Source organism: Hemiscyllium ocellatum, chromosome 29 (assembly GCF_020745735.1).
Source record: "Hemiscyllium ocellatum isolate sHemOce1 chromosome 29, sHemOce1.pat.X.cur, whole genome shotgun sequence".
Classification (NCBI taxonomy): domain Eukaryota; kingdom Metazoa; phylum Chordata; class Chondrichthyes; order Orectolobiformes; family Hemiscylliidae; genus Hemiscyllium; species Hemiscyllium ocellatum.
In genome coordinates, this window is record NC_083429.1 from 44,844,182 (window position 1) to 44,858,661 (window position 14,480).

Sequence of the window (14,480 nt, forward strand, 5' to 3'; positions counted from 1 at the left end):
CATGGTTTGAGGTTCCTTTTGTGAGTGATTTTATTTTCCCTTGGTCCATGCCTCCTGAAGGTAGACTCTGTCTTGCTGCTGTTACACTCCCCACAGTGAGAACCTGAAAAAATGGTCATTATTCATTTGTGACCCTCAGTAGTCTAAGATTCTCTGCCAGACACTTGGTCTTGGTGTCAGGAGGCTATTTGGCCCATCAAGTCAATGCTGGCTCTCTGAGAAATCCAGACAGTCCCGTTCCCTGCTTGATCCTTGTACCTCCTGAGTTTATTTTCCCCTCAGGTGTCCATCCCATTTCTCCTTGCTATCATACATCTCCAGCCTCCTCAAAAGTATTGAGTTTCAGTTGTGGTCATTGCTGCTTCATAACGTTCTTCTCCCTTTGCCCCAAAGCATAAAAATTGGTGACAAAAAGAGAAAATACAGCAAATACTCAGCAGGTCAAGCAGCATCAGCAGAGGGAGAGAAGCAGAGCTAAGGTTTCAGGTTGATGCCCTTTCACCAGAACTGGGAATTACCAGACAGGTTATGAGTAAGGGATGGTTAGTGCAAGGACAGTGTAGGGTGGAAGGCTGCAGACATGGACTCACTGACAGATGAGACAGTCCTGCACGATTGCAGAGAATGGTTCAGGGCAAGAAATGAAGAAACAAAAAATGCACTGGGGCATGTGTGCTGATGGCTGGAAGGTGAAAATAATAAGAGAAAAACCAAAATGTGTAATGAAAAGGAAACAAAATGGGGTTACCTAACACAGATTGGGTTACAGCTCTATTTAGTCTACATGCATGATGTCAAGCTCCCCGCAGTCTCTCATTTTAATTCTCCACAATGGCCTGACATCTCTCTCCTTGACCTGAATGAAGATCAACTCAAGATTGAGGAGCAGTGCTCACTTTCCAATGAGACATTTTATATGCTCTTGATCTAAACACCGAATTTAACCATTTCAGATCATTCCCTCATTTTGCCCCCTCAGCAATAACGTCCATCACTCAGCCATGAATTTCCCTTGTCCAAGGTGGCCCTTACTTCAGGATGCTGTCCATATCACCTGACTTCATGTTTAGATCAGGCCAGAACCTAGCACAGGCAGCTGTAACTTTTCTAACCTCTGATTTACAAGGATACATTCCCTGCTGCCTAGCAACACTTGCTTGCCTTCAGTAATTTTCTCATTATCCCTAAACTACCTTGTCTACTGTTAATTATGTTATTTATTGTGGCACTGCAATTATAATATAAACATCGCCCGTCAAAATTGAATCTATTCTATTACTCATGTCTTAATTTTATATTGTGCTTTATAACAAAACCTGTTGTTTCTCCTCATCTCAATAAAGATTTCAGTTACCTGATGACTGGAATGTTTTACCAATGTTGTCTTGGCAACCGCTCTTCACTGGAATGCTTGTCTTTCTAAGTCGAGTCAAACCCACGTTCCCACTGTACATATTATTTCAGCTATTATATGTCAAAAAAATCTGTAGTCATTTTATATTCATATTTGTCTAAAATCTACAGTTGGCAGAGCATTTGACATGTGGGGTCATCACAAACTCACCAAATTGATTCCCCATTGCCCTCAGTCAGTGACACTTCCAAGTGAAAAGCAATAAGAATAATAATCGTGGCTTTTTCTTTAACCTTTCCTCCATAATTGTTGTCATGGTGACATGAGCAAGAAATAAATATCTGGCATTGAAAGCTAGTCTCAGTAATGGTGACCATGAAATTATCATCAATTGTAATCAGAAGCACATCTTATTCATCCCTTAGAAAGGAAATCTGCCATCCTTACCTGGTCTGGCCAATACATGACTCCAGACCAGCAGCAATGTGATTCACTCTTAACTGCCCTCTGAAATGGCCTAAGGAACCTCTCAGTTTAATTGCAGCTAAGAGTAGGGTAATGACTTACCAATGTTATTCCTGTCCTATGAAGTAATCTTTTCAAAGAAATAACCCCTTTACTCTGACAAAAGAAGAATCTACTGCTTCTTTCTTGTGCCCTCTCTCTAGGATGACTCTGACCTGAAGGAGATCATCTGCTCTACCAAGCCTTTAATAAATCAAATTCCTATTGACAGCATAGCCCCTCATTGGACAGAACTCCAGAGGAACACAGCTCTCACAATACTGATGGCACACTGTAAGTTTCCTTCTCAGTCTGCCCACAACTTAGCATGCATGTTTTAAAAAGAAACTATAGCTTTTTGGAGATACTTTGGCGTTATTTGTCACAAATTTCCTCAAAGTTGTATCTTATTGAGGGATAAACTTGTATCAGAAAAAGTCACCTTTTTAGGAGTGCCAGAACAATATTTTGGGATGTGTTGTAATTACTGTGGATGCTGGAAATCTGAAACAAACACAGTAAATGCTGGAGAAACTCAGCAGATCCAGCAGCACCTGTGGATAGAGAAACCAAATTAAATTTTTAAGTCTGACGTGGCTCTTCAAACTGAAAGCTTTACTCTGCTTTTCTCTCCACAGATACTGCCAGACCTGCTGAGTTTCTCCAGCATTCTCTGCATGTGTTATCATACATGAGTACTTGGAGACGTGACACGTGGGAAGTTTAGAGTGTGTGGGAGCGACAGGTGTGTTTGCGCCATTGGGTTTTCGCCCCTTGTATTGGGGTCTAGTGCTGACTCATTTCTAGAGATTGATCAGCATGAGTCAGCAAAAGCTGTTATTGAGGGAAGCCACGTGTTGGGACACCACCCATTGAGGTTGGTCAAAAAAGAGGCCTCTCTTCTGGTGACTGCAATCTGAGATGCTCCAATCTCCTGACTAATGGTAAATCTCTGGGCGGGAGTGCACAGGATGGATCAATGTTAATGCAGTAATGCACACGAGCAAACTTGCATGCCTTTGTAATCACACACACAGCTTTGTTTTCTCAGCAGCATTCACCAAGCTTTCAGTGTGGGTATCGGGCAGCACATTTTATTAAGTACCATACCTCCTGGTCGTTATTGTTGAAATACCAGTGTGTTCTTTTTTTCTCCCCCAGTTTATTGGGGTCAGTGAGTGTTCCTGAGGCTATACATATGTTGTGAAAAAAGGCCATTCCTTCATGTACAATCCTAGGCAGCGTGTGTTATCAGGGCCCTCAAATTTTCTCTTTGTATTTTCCTTTCCCAGTTGCTGAGTCTTTGAGTGTGTACAGAACAGAGGCCAATAGATTTTGGTGCCTTGGCGAATAAAGTGATATGGGGATTGGCCAGGAAGGTGACCGTGAGAAGGTCATCCATGTCTTATTGAATGGTAGAGGAAGCTCTCAATGGTTAAATCGCCCACTATTCATGTTTCTTAACAGAACAAAACCCAGTCTTGACTCCACATACATGCACACTCTCTCTGTCTGTCTCTGTCTGTCTCTCTCTCTCTCTTTGTCTCTTGGTGTGTGTGTGTGGAGGGGAGGGGGGGGGGGGAGGTTGGGGGGTTTGGGGGGGGGAGCGGAAAGTTTCCATGAGAGTGATAGGGAAAGGAGCCCTGAGGAAAAAGGTTTGCTCTGTCTGTTTTTATGACATCCATACAGCTGTCCTGACTGAGCAGGCCGCTGAATACTGAAATGATTCCCATTATTCTATGCAAATCTGAAATTCCCAACTGAGCTACAAGGCAGCAAGTTACTTTTTTTAACAATGAAAGCCACAACTGGCAGCTCAGCTTAGTCAGGGAATGTACTCTTCTCTTCCATGTGCAGTATCTCCATTCATAGCTATGGGACTTTGTTGCTGGAAGTAATGCCTTACTGTATCCTCTGTTCAGTTGCAGATCACATCAAGAAATTTTCCACCGAGGGTGACTCTGTGCTCACTGACTTTGAAAGAAACTGTGAATCAAATGACCAAGTGGGTATCTTTTTGATCTCATGTTGGAACACAAACTGGTTCCAATGTGTTCTGGATTAGATGTTTCTTTGCCAATTCTGTTATACCTCACAGGAGCACTGTACTGAAAATAAAGTTCTGCTATTCCCAGAGTCGTCACAAAAGCTAAAGACTCCCCAGTTTCCAGGATATTTAGACCCAGAGTAAGCAAGGACTAGGTTTCTGTACTTAATGAGAATTTGTATTTATGCCAAGTAAATAGACTGTAGCTACAAGTAAATGATAATGAACTGTCAACAGATAACACTAGTAGTTAAACCCCTAAACCCCTCCTTAAATACACACCAATATGTACGCATTCACATATGCATCCACACACAAAAGAAAGGTGTTACGGACAGAGGGAGGACTGGGAAAGCAGTTCAGTGGTATCTGTTCAAAGGGTCTGCTGCGGTGATTCTTGTGCTGGTTAGATTGCTGCTTCTTCTGATGCATCCACTGGTTTGCAAGAGGCATTGCATAGCTGGTTCACTTATAAAAGGTATCTGACTTATTAATTAAAAATCACAGCTTCCAGCAACTGCACACGGGAAGATAAACTAATTTCCTTCAAGCTGAACGTGGCTTTTACTGAGAACAGAGGAAATGAGTGAGCTGGTAGAGGTCTGATGACTTCTTGTTATCTTGCTTACAAGGCTAAGCTGTTCACCGAACTGGCAGCCAATTGCATAATTGTTGGCAGGCAGAAGGCCTTTATCATCAATGACTGCTCACTAGTTTACAGACCAATCAGCTACTTGTTGCTGGCTGAATCTCCATTTGTACACACCCTTGCCCCTTCTATTAGTACTTGAACCAGCAACAGTGTAAACAGTACTTACAAGGAGTATCAGGTGACTTGCTTTCAAAATCATGCATTAATCATTCAGCAATCCTTAGTTTTTAGAGCAGTTCTTTTCCCATCTCAGTTCACAATTAAAAATACTGACAAATTAAAGACAGTCTTTACAAGTTATAGAGTAATTATAGCAGAGAAAGAGGCCATTCATCCATGGAGTCCATGCTAGCTCTCTATAGAGCAATCTTGTTAGTGCCCATGTCCTCATGTACTCCTGGATATCTCCCTCAAGTGCGGACCCAATTTCCTTTTGAAATTGCTGTCTCTGCTTGCTCCACCCTTGTAGACAGTGAGTTCCAGATTCTTGTCATCATATTAGTGAGGGTTAACAGAATGTTCCTCCTCAGCTCCCCACCCGCATCTCTTGCATAAAACCATAAATCAGTTTCTTCCAGTCCTTATGCCATCAGCTTTTGGAACAGCTTTTCTTTTTGGCTGTTTTATTTACACCTGTCGTATTTTTGTAGACCTCAGTCAGATTTCCCATCAATCTCCTTTGCTCCAAGGTGAACAACACCATCTTCTTCAGATGGAAAACGGCTACATTCCCTCAACGCTAGAACCCTCTGTTCTTCACTCTCTCAAGGATCTTCACATCCTTCCTAAAGTGTAGTGACGAGATTGGAATGCAATATACTTGTACCCCAACCAGAACTTGAATAGTGTAGGATTGTCTGAGTGGTGTAAACAGCCTCCTTATTGAGCTCCTGCAGTAACACTGTTTGAGACAGTGATGGAATCCAAAGTACAGTTTCACAGTGACTCTTTTATATGGTTTTTACATACATTAAAATTTTAGCATTATGGTGTTACACAGTTGTATTCATTGTCGACAAGTTTGGTTGACATCTGTCCTGGGGAAGCAGGAGGTGGTTTAAGTGCTTGCTATACACTGGCTGTTAGCCCTGATGGGAGTAGAACATCTGACAGTCTGAGTTTGTATAATTAGGAGGTATTAGTCCTTTCCTCTTTAAAGTTAGTAATGTTAGTAAAAACACTAGACCTACATGATCTAAATAAGTGAAAAATTATAAAGCATAAAAATATAGAGGATATTAAATTGATCTCCCACAGCTGGGTCATGAGATTTTATTTGTTATTGCCGGTTTTGACAGTTCTTGCACACACATTCTTGCAGTTTCACAGAAGGGCTGTCTGATAGTAAGCTTAAATGGCTGTATTTAATACACATTTAAAAAGTACATGCTAGTGAAGGAAACTGTTTGATGTTCTGCAACCTATTCAGGTCACAAGAGATAATTATTATGTTTTTTCCATAATTTTGAGTGAGTTATGGAGATAGATGGTGGGGATGGCATTGTTCTGAGTAGGTTGCAGTATTAACACATATTCAGCAATAGCGTTTGATACAGAAACAGGTCTAAACACTGCTTTCTTATGGGACTGATAAGAATTGAAAGATGTACAGAAACAGTAATGGTTTGGAGGGGATGTTTAATTTAGTTCATCTTGTAAGAGTGAAATGTACTGCAAAAATGTGGTTGTGTAAATGGAAACACAGGTATTGTAAACGTAATGCACTTGTATTACAATTCTCTTTACCAAATTAGTCACAATGTCAAACAATAGGTTCAGTTCAATGTTTCTGAGCTCAATACCTCAGTCTGTGAGGCTTGAAGGTCCTGTATGCTTTGCTAACTGCTTTTCCAATGTGTCCTGGAGGCTTCAAAGTTCTATTCCCATCAATGTCTCACCACCCCCTTTTCAGGTCAAATAGTCATAGAGATGTACAGCACGGAAACAAACCCTTTGGTCCAACCCGTCCATGCTGACCAGATATCCCAACCCAATCTAGTCCCACCTGCCAGCACCTGGCCCATATCCCTCCAAACCCTTCCTATTCATATACCCATCCAAATGCCTCTTAAATGTTGCAATTGTACCAGCCTCCAACACATCCTCTGGCAGCTCATTCCATACACGTACCACCGTCTGCATGAAAAACGTTGCCCCTTAGGTCTCTTTTATATCTTTCCCCCTCTCACCCTAAACCTATGCGCTCTAGTTCTGGACACCCCCACCCCAGGGAAAAGATTTTGCCTATTTACCCTATCCATGCCCCTCATAATTTTGTAAACCTCTATAAGGTCACCCCTCAGCCTCCGATGCTCCAGGGAAAACAGCCCCAGCCTGTACAGCCTCTCCCTATAGCTCAAATCCTCCAACCCTAGCAACATCCTTGTAAATCTTTTCTGAACTCCTTCAAGTTTCACAGCATCTTTCTGATAGGAAGGAGACCAGAATTGCACGCAATATTCCAACAGTGGCCTAACCAATGTCCTGTACAGCTGCACCATGACCTCCCAACTCCTGTACTCAATACTCTGACCAATAAAGGAAAGCATACCAAACACCTTCTTCACTATCCAATCTACCTGCGACTCCACTTTCAAGGAGCTATGAACCTGTACTCCAAGGTCTCTTTGTTCAGCAACACTCCCTAGGACCTTACCATTACGTGTATAAGTCCTGCTAAGATTTGCTTTCCCAAAATGCAGCACCTCGCATTTATCTGAATTAAACTCCATCTGCCATTTCTCAGCCCATTGGCCCATCTGATCCAGATCCTGTTGCAATCTGAGGTAACCCTCTTCGCTGTCCACTACACCTCCAATTTTGGTGTCATCTGCAAACTTACTAACTGTACCTCTTGTGCTCGCATCCAAATCATTTATGTAAATGACAAAAAGTAGAGGGCCCAGCACCGATCCTTGTGGCACTCCACTGGTCACAGGCTTCCAGTCGGAAAAACAACCCTCCACCACCACCCTCTGTCTTCTACCTTTGAGCCAGTTCTGGATCCAAATGGCTAGTTCTCCCTGTATTCCATGAGATCTAACCTTGCTAATCAGTCTCCCATGGGGAACCTTGTTGAACGTCTTCTTAACTCCATGTAGATCACATCTACTGCTCTGCCCTCATCAATCCTCTTTGTTACTTCTCCAAAAAACTCAATCAAGTTTGTGAGACATGATTTCCCACACACAAAGCCATGTTGATTATCCCTAATCAGTCCTTGCCTTTCCAAATACATGTACATCCTGTCCCTCAGGATTCCCTCCAACAACTTGCTCACCAACGAGGTCAGGCTCACTGGTCTATAGTTCCCTGGCTTGCCCTTACCACCCTTCTTAAACAGTGGCACCACGTTAGCCAAGCTCCAGTCTTCCGGCACCTCACCTGTGACTATCGATGATACAAATATACCAGCAAGAGGCCCAGCAATCACATCTCTAGCTTCCCATAGAGATCTAGGGTACACCTGATCAGGTCCTGGGGATTTATTCACTTTTACCCGTTGCAAGACATCCAGCACTTCCTCCTCTGTAATCTGGACATTTTACAATATGTCCCCATCTATTTCCCTACAGTCTATACCTTCCATGTCTTTTTCCACAATAAATACTGATGCAAAATACTCATTTAGTATCTCCCCCATTTTTTTGTGGCTCCACACAAAAGCCGCCTTGCTGATCTTTGAGAGGCCCTATTTTCTCCCTAGTTACCCTTTTGTCCTTAATGTATTTGTAAAATCCCTTTGGATTCTCCTTAATTCTATTTGCCAAAGCTATCTCTTGTCCCGTTTTTGCCCTCCTGATTTCCCTCTTAAGTATACTCCTACTTCCTTTATACTTTTCTCAGGATTCACTCGATCTATCCTGTCCATACCTTACATATGCTTCCTTCATTTTCTTAATCAAACCCTCAATTTCTTTAGGTATAGGGAATACTGGATGACTATCAGCCTTTCCTTTCACCCTGATAGGAATATACTTTTTCTGGATTCTCGTTATCTCATTTTTGAAGGCTTCCCATTTTCCAGCCGTCCCTTTACCTGTGAACATCTGCCTCCAATCAGCTTTTGAAAGTTCTTGCCTAATACCATCAAAATTGGCCTGTCTCCAATTTAGAACATCACCTTTTTAGATCTGGTCTATCCTTTTTCCATCACAATTTTATTTCTAATAGAATTATGGTCGCTGGCCCCAAAGTGCTCCCCCACTGACACCTCAGTCACCTGCCCTGCCTTATTTCCCAAGAGTAAGTCAAGTTTTGCACCTTCTCCAGTAGGTACATCCACATACTGAATCAGAAAATTGTCTTGTATGCACTTAACAAGTGCCTCTCCATCTAAACCTTTAACACTATGGCAGTCCCAGTCTATGTTTGGAAAGTTAAAATCCCCTACCATTACCACCCTATTATTCTTACAGATAGCTGAGATCTCCTTACAAGTTTGTTTCTCAATTTCCCTCTGACTATTAGGGAGTCTGTAATACAACCCAGTAAAGTGATCATCCCTTTCTTATTTCTCAGTTCCACCCAAATTACTTTCCTGGATGTTTTTCCGGAAATATCCTCCCTCAGCACAGCTGTTATGTTTTCCCTTATCAAAAATGCCACCCCCTCCTCTCTTGTCTCCCTTTCTATCCTTCCTGTAGCATTTGTATCCTGGAACATTAAGCTGCCAGTCCTGCCCATCCCTGAGCCATGTTTCTGTAATTGCTATTATATCCCAGTCCCATGTTCCTAACCATGCCCTGAGTTCTTCCCTGTTGGGCATCTTGCATTGAAATAAATGCAGTTTAATTTATTAGTCCTACCTTGTCCCTGTCTGCCCTGACTGTTTGACTCACTTCTGTTCTCAACTGTACCAGTCTCAGATTGATCTCTTTCCTCACTATCTCCCTGGATCCCACCGCCACCCCACCCCCCCCACCTTACGTGCTTGAACAACTTTTAAAACCTGGATCATTATTTAAATTGCTTAACTGTCCACTTCTCTTCTGCCAAAGTGCGTCATTTCACATGTACAAATGTGCAGACTGTACCTCTGTAGCCTGGCAGGCTCCCTTGACTCAGTTCCCCTTTGAATGTTGCTACTGACTCTGCTTCTAACACCCTATAGGGGTGAGCGTTTCAGCCTGTGTTCCACTCCTTCTTGCCCCAGCCCAATCAGTGCTGCCCCTGATCTATCCCCCTGCAAAACCCAAGCCCTTCTTGCTGCCTCAGCCCTGCCCCTAGCCTGAGCACAGCACCCCCTCCTGGACTGTAATGGAGAATGCTGGCTAAGGGCGGTAGAGCCTGTGTATTTTGAGCATATTTAATTGGTCACCAGATTCTAAAAGACGCCACAACCTCATTTCATCCAACATAGTTTTTTTTTCTAGCAATTGTTTGGGGTGGTGTGTCAAACCTTAAAACTTTCTCTGCTGTCATTCATTTGTGGAGAGCTGCTTTCACTGGGCGAGATTGCCTGTTGGCAGGGCAACAATATCCCCCATTTATTCCCAGGAGTTTAGTGGGATTTGTTTTTTTGGAGATGATCAAGTCACAGACTTGCATTCCCTGCTTCAGCATTTAATGGTGTATGCTAGAAGCTGAATACCAGGAGAAACATCAAGTGTCCTCTTAAAGGCTTAAGAGCACTTCACACTCCTGCCTCCCCTTTGAGTGTGCTTTCAGCAATTATTTGAATAATGCAGGCAGTGAGTCAATATTAATGGGCCTATGTTGAAATGCTTCCCAATGCTGCAGACTCCTTTAGTTCCATTGGAACAAAATATGGCAGCAAATAGGACTCTATCTGGCCCGTTATGTCTCTATGGTAAAGGAATTTGATTAATCACACTCCCTTGCTCTTTTCCTAAGGGCCTGTAATGTATTCCACCCCCTCCCTCCCCCCCCCCCCCCCCCACCAAACATTTACCAAATTCCCTTTAGAATGTTGCTACTGATTCTGCTTCTGACACCCTATAGTGGTGAGCATTTCAGATCATTATAAATCTGTACTTTAAAAGTAAGTCTCCACAGTGTGACCTCAGTCTATTCTCTGCAAGTGAACCTTGTACCCATGAATTGCTGTGAAATCTACTAGTTAAATATAGAGTGAAGATGTTCAATGGAGACTGCAGGAGAGCATACCAGGAGCAGCACTAGGCATATCTAAAAATGAGTATCAATTTAGTGTAGTTACAAAACAGGACTACTTGGATGCCCCACAGAATAAAGCAGCAAGTGACAAACAGAGCTAAGTGAGTCCAGAACCAATGGATCAGATTTAAGCTCTGCAGACCTGCCACCTCGATGTGAGTGATGGTGATCAGTTAATCACCTCACTGGAGGAGGCAGCTCCACAAGTATCCCCATCCTCAATGATGGGGAGTGCAACACATTAGTGCAAAAGATAAAGCTAAAACGTTTGCAACGATCCTCAGCCACACATGCCGAGTGCATGATCTGTCCTGACCTCCTCCGGAGGTCTCCAGCATTACAGATTCCAGTCTTCAGTCTTTAATGTCAAGAAATGGCTGAAGACATTGGATACTGCAAAGGCAATGGTTCTGGACAACGTTCTGGCAATAATACAGAACTTGCCACTCCCCTAGCCAAGCTCTTCCAGTACAGTTACAACACCGACAGAGTGGAAATTTGCCCAGGTATGTCCTGTACACAAAAAGCAGGACAAATCCAAACCGGCCAATTACCACACCATCACTCTGCTCTTGATCATCAGTAAAGTGATGGAAGTTGCCATCAATAGTGCTGTCAAGCAGCACCTGCTTAGTGATGCCCAGTTAGGGTTCTACCAGGGCCACTCAGCTCCAGATCTCATTACAGCCTTGGTTCAAACTTGGACAAAAGAGCTGAGGTGATTGTGACAGCCATTCATGTCAAGGCCACATTTGACCAAGCGTGGAATCAAGGAGCCCTAGCAAAACTGGAATCAATGCGTATCGGAAAAGTCTCTGGTGGTTGGAGTCATATCTGGAGCATAGGAAAATGGTTGGAGGTCAGTCATCTCAGCTCCACAACATCTCAGCAGGGATTCCTCAGGGTAGTGTCCTTGGCCTAACCATCTCCAGCTGCTTCATCAGTGACCTTCACTTCATCTTAAGGTCAGATATGGGGATGTTCATTAGTGTTGTACAATATTCAGCATAGTTCAGAACTACTCAGATACTGGAGTCATCTGTGGTTAAACTGTAAAAGACCTGGAAACATCCAGACTTGGGCTGACAAATGGTAAGTAATATTTGTGCCACACAAATACCAGGCTGTGACTGTCTCCAACAAAATCTGAACATCAGCCCTTGACATTCTCGGGCAGTTCCATCACTGAAGCCCCCACTTTCAACATCCTGGGACTTACAGCTGACCAGAAACTGAACTGGACTAGCCATACGCGTACTATAATTTCAAGAGCAGATTAGAGGCTAGGAATCCTGCAGCGAGTAACTTCCCTCCTGGGTCCTCAAAGTCTGTCTACCATTTACAAAGCAAAAGTCCAGAGTATGATGGAATACTCTCCAGTTGTCAAGATGAGTTTAGCTCCAACAACACTTAAGATCCTTCACACTGTGTAGGACAAGAAGCTTGATTCTTCGTCTGTAAGTATTCTGTGTGATGCCATCATCCAAATCATCCTGGATAGAGAATGGAGTGAGCTGCTTGGCTATTCAATCTTTTCCTCATTTAGCATTGGCACTCATCTACCTTCAGATCAGGAGCAGGAACTTCTTCCTCTTCCTCTTCCTTTCTTTCTGTTGTCTTCCTCACAGCTTATCATTCCCCATTCTCCATCAATAATGCTGAGACACAGGTAGATTGCAATGTCCACTCTGCCACTTGAGTGGTTATCAGCCCATTCAGGACGTTGGATCTCATTGGCGTCTACAGGTCCAGCCTGGTTCTTTCATTCCTACCATCCCCACACCCCCCAATCCACAGTGAACTCTCCGTTTTTAGTTAAAAGCATAAAACCTGCACAAACTGGTGTACAACCGTTCAGATTTGGAGGCTTTATCATTATATTCTCTCATCTGTTTTTAGAAGATTGAGTATTTTCAGAGGAAAGGTGAAGATGAAGTGAATCTTAGCGAATTCAGAGCAGCCATTGCTACATACAGCAAGGCACTTGAAATAAGGTATGGTTCACATCTGACACCATTAGTCTTTCTGCACTGTTTCCTTATTCCTTTCCCAACATTGCTGATTTCAAGCACTGGTAATCACTTAAATGACATTTCTTCATTTCTTTGGGGAGGTGGTGGTGTAGTATTAACATCACTGGACTAGTAATCCCGGAATGCTAGATTAATGCTCTGGGCACCTGGCTTTGAATCTCACCCTCTAGGCAGAAATCTAGATGCAATAAAAATCTGGAATAAAGAACTGGCCTTAGGGTGAATATGTAACCAATGTTGGTTGCTGTACAAAACCGTTAGGTTCACAAATGTGAATTAGCGAAATAAATCTGCAGTCCTTACTTGGTCTGGCCTAAATGCAACTCCTAACCCATAGCAATGTTGACATTGAGCTGTCTCTAGATAATCAGGAATGGGCAATAAATGCTGGACTAGGCATCGATGCCCACATCCCGTGAATGAATTATATAACAAAAAAAAATCTGAATGTAGATGTTGTACACCCCCAGAGACTGTTCAGTGCACTGCACTTGAGCCTGTGCCTGTGCAAATGCACTTAAAGTGGGTCGTAGACTATGTAATCACTGGCTGAGTCATTTTTCTTCATTCCTCTCTTAATCCGGATCATATTACAAGGCCATTAATAAGTACCTAGGCAATCAAGCATTGTGTGATCCATTGTCCTAGTATTCACAAGGGACATTGATTTGTCACAAAATTGAGCAATTTTGCCTTTCTTTGCAGCATCCATACAGAATAAGTTTGCAAAACTGTTCAAAACTTACTTGGTGTTGAATTCACAGCAGAATTTTCTCACCCCTCACTTGCACACTGACGTTGATATTTGTTTATGTGCATTTTCCTCACTTTTTGATATTGCTGTACTGCATGTGAGAAATAATAATTTAAGGACTTGACTATGTGCTGATTTTCACGATTTGCAAGGATGTTGGTGGGGGTCTTTGTCCTGGTGAATAATGGATGTTTGCATTGTTATTATATCAGTAATTGCAAAGCTTCCCTCTCCTTTCCTAGCCCTTACAATCATCACTTATACTGTCGGAGAGCCTGTTGTTATCTGCAGCTGAATGATCACAGGTGAGTCCTGGTCGTGGCCACTTTACTATGCCAGAAATGTGCCATTTTTACTTCAGGGAGTTACAATGTGATTTGACAAAATGGTCAGAATCACATTCCATGTTGGTGGAAGTGACTCTTTCTTCGGAACTGCAATATTTTGGCTGCTGTGTTGACCATACAGGAGTTTAAGTGGCATGTTGACTTGATGAAATTGCTCGAATCCTTTGTTGGCCGTTGCCAATATGAACGGAAAACCCAAAGATCAACAACCTGGTTGAAGAGTAGAGGGAGCTGGGAGGTGATGACCCATAGACAAGGTGTCTGTTTTTCCAACACTGACAAGCTGCGCAAATACATTACAAGTGACAGCCTGAATGATGTTTAAATCTCCATTTGAGGCTGAAACACTCAACCTTCAGTGTAATCAATCAATTCTGACTATGGATAATTCCAAGAATTATGTAGCTGTTTTGGTGTCAGATTTTTTGAAGAGATAACCAAGATAACCGTGGGCGGCACAGTGGTTAGCACTGCTGCCTCACAGCGCCTGAGACCCGGGTTCAATTCCCGACTCAGGCGACTGACTGTGTGGAGTTTGCACGTTCTCCCCGTGTCTGCGTGGGTTTCCTCCGGTTGCTCCGGTTTCCTCCCACAGTCCAAAGATGTGCGGGTCAGGTGAATTGGCCATGCTAAATTGCCCGTAGTGTTAGG

The 14,480-nt window shown here is 42.9% G+C and overlaps 1 protein-coding gene across 1 annotated transcript in view; it reads left to right on the plus strand.

Annotated features, from left to right (window-relative positions):
- Nucleotides 1-14,480, plus strand: part of LOC132829533 (E3 ubiquitin-protein ligase DZIP3-like) — a 118,192-nt gene that overhangs the window by 30,762 nt on the left and 72,950 nt on the right. Inside the window, exons 6-9 of the mRNA XM_060846758.1 lie at nucleotides 2,023-2,152; nucleotides 3,781-3,863; nucleotides 12,595-12,689; nucleotides 13,725-13,787. Coding sequence (XP_060702741.1) covers nucleotides 2,023-2,152; nucleotides 3,781-3,863; nucleotides 12,595-12,689; nucleotides 13,725-13,787 — 371 coding nt within the window. The remainder of the gene's footprint in view (nucleotides 1-2,022; nucleotides 2,153-3,780; nucleotides 3,864-12,594; nucleotides 12,690-13,724; nucleotides 13,788-14,480) is intronic.